The sequence below is a fragment of the Anolis sagrei genome, chromosome 3 (assembly GCF_037176765.1).
Source record: "Anolis sagrei isolate rAnoSag1 chromosome 3, rAnoSag1.mat, whole genome shotgun sequence".
NCBI lineage: Eukaryota > Metazoa > Chordata > Lepidosauria > Squamata > Dactyloidae > Anolis > Anolis sagrei.
In genome coordinates, this window is record NC_090023.1 from 237,305,111 (window position 1) to 237,314,683 (window position 9,573).

A 9,573-nucleotide genomic window follows, 5' to 3' on the forward strand; every position below is an offset into this window, starting at 1 on the left:
AGAGAGAGAGACTGCATTGCCTTATCTCCAAGGCTAATCTGGAGCTTAGATAGATAGGAAAAGATTTGTTCTTTCTAAAAGACAACAGCTCTGGATTAGGGTGAAGGATCCCTGGATCCCTTTGCCACTTGGGGAAAGGCTGACTCAGTAACTGGTGGAGAAGAGAAAAGAAATATCGATTTGTTTTATCAATTGACTGTTCTGTTTGCAACTTTGAGAAATAAATATCCTTTTTGATGTTCAGAACTTGTAATAGACTCAGTTACTGAAAATCTCAATCTTATCAAGAAAAGCAGTTCGCCCAGATATAAGGAACAGCACATCATAGTTTTGTTTTTATAGAAGCGTCTGGGTATAACGGCACAACATAGGTAAAGGTTTCTCCTGACATTAAGTCCAGTCATGTCTGACTCTGGGGGTTGGTGCTCATCTCTATTTCTAAGCTGAAGAGCCGGCGTTGTCTGTAGACACCTCCTAGGTCATGTGGCTGGCATGATTGCATGGAATCCCGTTACCTTCCCGCAGTTGTGGTACCTATTGCTACTCACACTTGCATGTTTTCAAACTGCTAAATTGGCAGAAGCTGGGCTAACAGTGCAAGCTCAACCTGCTCCCCGGATTCGAACCGCCAACCTTTCGGTCACCAAGTTCAGCAGCTCAGTGGTTTAATTCACTACGCCACCAGGCACAGATTTAAGGAAATAATGCTTTGAGACAGAACCCTAACTGGAAGTAAGCCTTATTGCTTTCCATGAGGTTTACTTGTTAATAAATCATGCACAGAATTGTGTTCCAAGTCAAATTCATGAAAATATCCTTAATAATTTCCTCATGTTTCCAGGTAAATATATATGAGAAAGACTGATAGGTTTTGAGGCTTCAATTATTTTGCAATGAAGATTTTCCACTCCAGGCTGGCCATTAAATTATAGCCTTAATTGCGACACTGTACTATATTTGATAAATTTTACCTCTTATACTCCCTCAGTGCATATTTTGGGAATGTAAATCAAAAGCATAAGAAACAACATAAACAACATAGAAAGAAGACTGTGTGTCACAGGAGAACCAACTCAAGCATTGGCCTTTAGACAGTGCTTTTTTTTTTAATGCTTCAAACAGCTGAGAAGCCGTTACAGAGATTCATTCAGTATTTCATGAAAAAGACTTAGAAACATATATACCAAGTTTTCTTCCCAGTGCTCAACCCAACAATTTTAATATTAAAACTCATGGAACATTACCAGCAATTGCACATCTATAGTTCTGCTTATGCTGCTGTCTTTATTTTGCATAAAAGCAAGACATAATAATAGGTTGGACAATCCTTTCCTTTACATTGGCCTGCAAATTGAAGGTCATAAAATTTATGCTGCTTTTACAGGAATTTGGCATTTAAGGCCACAGATGACCTCAGATTTGCTCTGTCACTTACAACTTTTTTCCACAACTTGCTTTGATGTTTTCATTTTGCAATATGTGGCTTTGGGGAGTAAACAGTAAGAAAGTCTTCTTTTAAAAGACTTTTGTACAAAACACTTATTTCAAAATACTGTTGTTTGTTGATAAAAAATACAAAACTTAATTCAAAGAGCTAAAAGGAATCACACTGGAACATCAATGTCTGCACCGAATCAAGACAGAATAATTTATCAATGGAACTGACAAAAACATTGCATTTCTGAAAGAACTGTGTATGCTAAAACATTTGATTGTGTTTTTGAATCTAGCATTCAAAAATACATTTAAAACAGCAACAACATTGCAGGCCTGTGTAATTGGGTAATGAGTACCAATAAGATCTTGGGTGGCTGAGAAATCAGGAAGTATGAGCAATCCTTAAGTTTGCAGACATATATAGAAATCATATTTCAACCCACCCTCTCAAAAAGATTATGCATGCTCATTAGCCAGGGAATATTAAGTGACAGGCAAATAAGGAAGATGGAAAAGAAGGAATGGATGTGAAGAGAACTATAGAGTATTCAGGAAGAAGGATGGCTGGTTGGAATGCTTTGTAGGAACATTCCTTGAATGGCTCAAGAAGGATATGCTGCAACATATTGTTGTATTTACGTATCTGTACCAAGCAGTGAGAGGAAAATAACCTCAAATGAACAGCTAGGGGGAATGTCCTATGAACTTAGATGTTTCTACAGTATTTTAATACAGAAAGCATGAGAAATAAACAAGATGAACTAGAACTCTTAGCACAACAAAACAGTTACTATGTAATAGACATGACTGAAACCTGGTGGGATGAATCCTATAGTTGGGATGTAGTACTGAAAGGTTTAACTTATTTCAGAGAAATAGACCATGTAGGAAATGGGGTGCAGTAGCATTGTATTTCAATGATGTTTACACTTGCAAATAGATGCAGGACTCCTAGCAACTGTGTTGAGAATATCTGGATAAGAATTAAGGGAGAGAGAACTAAAAAAGATGTAGTTGTGGGGATCTACTGACGACCTCCAGGCCAAACAGAATATCTCAATGAAGCCTTCCGTGAACAGATGACCAAACATACAGCCATACATACAAGAAGAGACAAACAGGCAGTCACTGAGTTACATACTACTCATAGTTAAGAACAGTGGTGAGACAACAGGAAGTGAGAGAAATCTACGGAAAATTCACTCTTGAAAAAGTTATCATGGGGAAAAGGTGACTCAACTGAGGCTTTATCACCAATCCTTGTTTCCACAACACCCGTTTTTTCAAATTGTTCAAAACCACAGGGAGGTGAAATCTTCTGAACAGGGGCATTGACAGCAAAATAAACACCATGGGCATGTTTATTTTGCTGTCTATGCCCTTGTTCAGAAGATCTGATCTTTGGATAGCATAGGGAACAAATTCAACTACAGAACCTATCTTATTTGTAACTTGGGGACTGCCTGTAGTAGTAATGGGAGATTTCAACTCTTCTGATATTTGTTGGAAAATATATTCTGCCATGAATACAAAGTCCAACAAGTTCCCCACTTGACTTGCAGACAATTTTATTGTCCAGAAAGTGGAAGAGGCAACAAGGGGTCAGCTATTCTGGATCTGATCTTAATCAACACTGAGGACCTGGCAACTGGAGTGAAAGTGATGGGATCCTTAGATGGGAGTGACCATGTTCTTCTTGAGTTTGTTATACAGATGAAAGAAAAACTAAGAGAAGTCAGACATGCATTCTAGACTTTAAGAGACCTGATTTCAGGAAATTTAGGGAAATAGGGTGATTCCATGGATAAGAATACTAAAAGAGAAGCGAGTTAATGATGGATGGGAGTTTCTTAAAAGTGAGATACTAAAGGCACAATTACAAACAGTGCAACAAGGCTTAAAAAAAGAGGTCTAAAGAAACTAGAATAGATGTCCAAAAACTGAGCTAAGATTTAAAGGAGACACGCACAAGAAATGAAAAAGGAGGGAAATCACCAAAGAGGAATTCAAACAAAAGTCCAAAAGGCTTAAACATAAAATTAGTTCAGGCTTGCCAGAAAGAAAAAAAACAATAACACGTTTGGGTTTTTTTTTTTTAGTGTTATGTCAGTAGAAGAACAAGGAAATAGTAGGGCCTCTACATCGAGAATGTGGTGAAATGCTAACAGGGAATAGGGAAAAGGCAAAAGTACTCAACACCTTCTTTACCTCAGTCTTCCCCCAAAAGAAAATAAATGTTCAGCCTGAACAATAAGGAGTGGATGAGGCAACAGATAAAATGCAAGTCAAAATAGGTAAACAAGTAGTCCAGGAATACCTGGCTACTCTAAATGAATTCAAATCTCCAGGGCAGATGCACTAACAGAAGTGATTTCAGAACCAGTAGCTATAATCTCTGAGAATTCTTGGAGAACAGGAGAAGTCCCAGTGGATGGAAGGAGGGCAAATGTTGTCTATCTTCAAGAAGGAAAAAAAGAGGACCCAAACAATTACCATCCAGTCAGCCTGACATCAATACCAGGAAAGAATCTTGAGCAAATTATTAAGGATGCAGTCTGTCATCACGTAAAAACGAATGCTGTGATCATTAAAAATCAACATGGGTATCTCAAGAACAAATCATGCCAGGCTAATCTTATCTCTTTTCTCAATAGAGTTATAAGCTTGATAGATTCAGGGAATTCCTGGGTTCAAATGACAGGAAATGAGATTTCCCCTGAACATTATGAAGAACTTCCTGACCATAAGAGCTGTTCAGTAGTGGAACTCAATGCTCCAGAGAAGCGTTTCTCAACCCCTTGGGGGTGGGGTTGCAAGCGGGTGTCAGATGGGGTCACCAAAGACCATAAGAAAACACAGTATTTTCTGTTGGTCATGGGGATTCTGTGTGGGAAGTTTGGCCCAATTCTATCGTTGGTGGGGTTCAGAGGTTTCCTCTCTGTTGTTATGCTGTTCTAATTTTAGAATTTTTAAATACTGGTAGCCAGATTTTGTTCATTTTCATGGTTTCCTCTTTTCTGTTGAAATTGTCCACATGCTTGTGGATTTCAATGGGTTCCCTGTGTAGTCTGACATGGTGGTTGTTGGAGTGGTCCAGCATTTCTGTGTTCTCAAATAATATGCTGTGTCCAGGTTGGTTCATCAGGTGCTCTGCTATGGCTGACTTCTCTGGTTGAAGTAGAGTAGAAACAAACAAGTAGAGAAGTAGAGAAGAAACAAACAAGGACATCTAATCACCTCTCAACAAAAGATTGCTCCAGGCACTGGCAAGCAATCAAATGCTAATCGAGGTGATCAGTTGAAACATTCACACCTAGCTCCAACAGACAAGAGTCCTTTGCCCCACTCTGGTCATTCCACAGATATATAAACCCTTTTTCCTAGTTCCAACAGACCTCACTACCTCTGAGGATGCTTGCCATAGATGCAGGTGAAACATCAGGAGAAAATGCCTTTAGAACATGGCCATATAGCACGAAAAACCTACAACAACCCAATACTTAAGTAATACTCAACTACAACAGGGGCCCCTGGGTTAAATCGCTGAGCTGCTGAACTTACTGACCGAAAGGTTGGTAGTTTGAATCAGGGGAGCAGGGTGAGCTCCCACTGTTAGCCCAGCTTCTGCTAACCTAGCAGTTCAAAAACATGCAAGTGTGGGTAGATCAATACCTTCTGCGGGAAGGTAATGGCACTCTATGTAGTCATGCCAGCCACATGACCCTGGAGGTGTCTATGGACAACGGCGGCTCTTTGGCTTAGAAATGGAGATGAGCACCACGCTGCAGAGTTGGACACAACTAGACTTAATGTCAAGGGGAAACCTTTACTTTTACCTTCAGCCATTGTCTGTGCTTTCACTGGCAAGGAAGCACCACTTTATTCTCTACCCTCAGCAGCAAATATTTTGGGTTGGGCCAGTTAAATATGGGGTAGGCATGTATCAGGGATCTGTGGCTTATTCCCTGCTTTGTAGGATCTGCCTAATGTCTCCTGGCCTTTCCACGCTCCAAAGATCAGTGTTGAAGTGGTGAGTGACTACTAAATCTGGATGCCACTTCAGCATGAATCACTTCCATTCTCCAGAACAGTTCCACTCTTAGTTTGATTTCCTTTCTAACAATGTTTATTAAGTTATCAACAGTATGACCTAGTTGCATAATGGGAGCATTTTTTGGTGGAGTTTAAAATGCTCTTTGATTGTAGCAAACTATTAATCCCAGCAACTACAACTGCCAAATGTCAAGGTCTGTTTCCCCCAAACTTCATCAGTGTTCACATTTGGGCATATTGAGTAGTTGTGCCAAGTTTGGTGCAGATCCATCATTGCCTGAGTCCACAGAGCTCTCTGGATGTAGCTGAACTGTGTGCCATGTTTGGCTCAATTCTGTCGTTAGTGGAGTCCAGAATTCTCTTTGATTGTAGGTGAACTATAAATCTACAACTCCCAAATGACAAAATCATTCCCTACCCCACCAGTATTCAAATTTGGGCGTATCCAGTGTTTGTGAATGAAAATACATCCTGCATACCAGATATTTACAATACAATTCATAACAGTCTCAAAATTACAGTTATGAAGTAGCAATGAAAATAATTTTATGGTTGGGGGTCACCACAATATGAGGAACTGCATTAAGGGGTCGCGGCATTAGGAAGGTTGAGAAACAGTTGTTTAGATGAAATCTTTGGCGCACTGAGAAATTAAAGAATGTACTATCCAACCGAAGCATTTCTCCATAAGTCCAAATTAGTAACACTCTTCTTCAGAAGCGAAAAAGTTAACTCTCTTTTATAACAGGAGCAAAGCTGAGATTTGTATAGAACAGGCTTGGGCCAACTTGGGCCCTCTCTCCAGGTGTTTTGGACCAACTCCCACCATTCCTAACAGCCTGAGATTTTGCCTGTATCTGTGGCAGGCATCCCCAGAGGTTGTGAGGTCTGTTGGAAACTAGGAAAATGGGGTTTATATATCTGTGGAATGTCCAGGGTGGGAGAAAGAACTCTTGTCTGTTGGAGGCAAGTGGGAATGCTTCAATTGGCCACCTTGATTAGCATTTGATGGCCTGACAGTTTTTAGGTATGGCTTGTTACTGCCTGGGGGAACCCTTTGTTGAGATATGGTTTGCTGGCCCTGATTCTTTCTTGTCTGGAGTTCCCATCTGTTTGAGTGTTGTTCTTTATTTACTGTTATAACTTTAGAGTTTTTGAATACTGGTAGCCAGATTTTGTTAATTTTCATGGTTTCCAAGAAACAACCTCTTAGGATGCCTGCCACAGATGCAGGTGAAACGTCAGGAGAGAATGCTTCTATTTATTTATTTATTTATTTATTTATCGTGTCAGTATCAACCAGACAATTGTATTACATTTTTAACAAATTTTTAACAAACAGACAAAACACATAATTTGCAAGCTTGGTAGTTGATTAAATGTCCTTTGACCAGTATCTGGCCACTTGGAGTGCCTCTGGTGTTGCTGCAAGGAGGTCCTCCATTGTACATGTAGCAGGGCTCAGGTTGCATTGCAGCAGGTGGTCAGTGGTTTGCTCTTCTCCATACTTGCATGTTGTGGATTCCACTTTGTAGCCCCATTTCTTGAGGTTGGCTCTGCATCTCGTGGTGCCTTCCAAGTTGCCCAGTCTTGTGTGTGCCCAGGGGGGAGTCTCTCATTTGGTATCAGCCATTGATTGAGGTTCTGGGTTTGAGCCTGCCACTTTTGGACTCTTGCTTGCTCAGGTGTACCTGAAAGTATCCCTGTAGATCTTAGGAAGCTATTTCTTGATTTAAACTATTGGCATGCTGGCTGATATTTGAACAGAGTACGGGCTGGAGGTCATGGGTGGAGTTCAGAGGTGTCAATGCTTTGGTCCTTTCATTACTGGCTGCTACTTTCCGATGGATGTCAAGTGGTGCAATACTGGTTGAACAGTGTAATTTCTCCAGTGGTGAAGGGTGTAGACATCCTGTGATAATGCGGTATGACTTATTAAGAGCCACATCCACTGTTTTAGCATGGCGAGATGTGTTCCACACTGGGCATGCATACTCAGCAGCCAGGCCTGTAGCCAGGATTTTGATTCGGGGGGGTGGGGGTGAGTTTGATTCGGGGGGGGGGGGGGCTGAGTCTGAGTGAAAGAGGGTCTACTCTAGCAAACCTTTTGTATTGTTACCCCAATACCCCAGTGCATATAGGATATATTGAGCATGGTGATCAGATCATGATATGAATAAACATAACAGTTTAAATAATGTACCAGTAAGGCCTTTTCGCAGACCACCATGAGAATTTCGGGGGGGGGGCTGAAGCCCCCAAGCCCCCCCCCCCCCATATCAAAATCCTGGCTACGGGCCTGGCTGCTGAGTATGCATGCCCAGTGGTACGATACTGGTTGAACAGTGTAATTTCTCCAGTGGTGAAGGGTGTAGACATCCTGTGATAATGCGGCATGTCTCATGCCTGTCAGCAGCAGAGTAGCATAGTGCAAGGGCAGATGTCTTCACTGTATCTGATGGAATGCTTCTGAAACATGGCCATACAGCCCGAAAAACCTACATCAACCCTATGGTGCAGTTATTTCCAATAGGTTCTGGAATATGCAATAATGCTTGGGATAGAGAGAAGCCACAGGGACTGAAAGCTTTAGTCTCAGGAGCTTGAGAGGGCCAATTGTCGAGAGAGAAAGGCGCTCTGCGTGTACTCAGATGCTCTGCTTCTCCTCCTCCCCTCAAATCCCTCCCAGCTTCCCCAGTCTGCCCGGGTTGCCATCCCTTGCATTCACCAACAAACCCTCGCTGGGTCCAAAAGCGGTGGAGAAAGGGCGCCCACCCACCATGCTTGGCAGGCACCCTCCTCTCCAGCGAGTCTCTCTCTCTCTCTCTCTCTTTCTCCCTTTCTGTCTTTTTTGCCAAGCGGTTTCCCCTTCGTCCTTCCACGGGACAGAGCCATTTGCTGGGACGGTTTCCACTTTGTGGGCGGCATAAAGCAAAGGCAGCCGGTGAGGGAAAAGTCCCAAGAAAGTTCGAAAACCCTGAGCCTGCTTTGAGAGGGAACCCGGCAGAGAGGCGGGAAGGTCTTGAGCGGATGGAGAGGAGGATGGAGTGGAGGGCAAGAAGAAGGCGGAGGGGGTGGGTCACTTACCTGGCCCTTGGCTGCTGCTGCTGCTGCTTGGGGGTGTGGGCGCGCTGGGCGGCGGCTGAAGCCAGGAGGAGCCCCAAGGCAAAGGCGCAGGAGACGGAGGCCAGGGCGGCGCTCATGATGCGCTCCGAGTCGGGCAGCCGGGGCTCCTGGGCGGCCAGGGCTTGGAGGCACCTTTATAAGGGGGCTCCCCTCGGAGGAGTGTCTCTGGGCGAGGAGCCCATTTGTCGGCCCAAGCGAGGGGAGGAGAGAGGCGCTGCCCTCCTCGCTTCTCTCCAGCCGCAAAGGCGGGGATTGAGGCCTCTCAGGTCTGGTGGGGAACAGGCACGGGCAAACTTCGGCCCTCCAGGCGTGTGGCCCTTCCACTCTCACCATTCCTAACAGCTCTGTGATTCAGTGGGCCCTTCCACACAGATAGTGGAATCCACACGCAGATAGTGTGAGATTTCCTGCCTTGATGTCATGGGATCTAGGGCTGGGTGGAAGGGCTCTATGATTCTATGACCCTTCCGCAGCTCAGATGCCTTGCAAACTCAGGATGGGGCCCCTTCCACACAGCTGAATGAAATCCCAAATTATCTGCTTTGAACTGGGTTATCTGAGTCCACACAGCCAAATAATCCACTAATCCAAATAATCCACTCAGGAGGAGTTAAAAGATCGGTTTTCCCAGGAGGAGGAAGAATGGATCACCTCTTTTTTGTTCAATAAAGCTCATGAATTCATGCTCAACTCATACTAGTGTGTTGTGTTGTTGCTTGATGTAAACATTCAAAGACAAATGAAAAAGATTGTGTTGCTTCGCTTGGCTATCGGAAGATTGTGCACAATGGGTACCCAGGATGCTGATGCCTGAAATGAAAGCGCACAGACTTAAAACTTCAGAGACTGGATCTCACCACTGTACGACATACCCCATACAGTCCAGATTTAGCACTGTCTGACTTCCATCTGTTCCCGATAATGAAAGAAGATCTGCAGGAACATAATTATGTTTCT

General features: G+C 43.2%; 1 protein-coding gene across 1 annotated transcript in view; it reads right to left on the reverse strand.

The window, feature by feature from the left end:
• Positions 1-8,755, reverse strand: part of PCOLCE2 (procollagen C-endopeptidase enhancer 2) — a 33,956-nt gene extending 25,201 nt beyond the window's left edge. The window contains exon 1 of the mRNA XM_060767783.2: positions 8,578-8,755. Within this exon, the coding sequence (XP_060623766.2) occupies positions 8,578-8,693 (116 nt within the window). The 5' untranslated portion in view covers positions 8,694-8,755. The remainder of the gene's footprint in view (positions 1-8,577) is intronic.
• Positions 8,756-9,573: the final 818 nt, after the last annotated feature.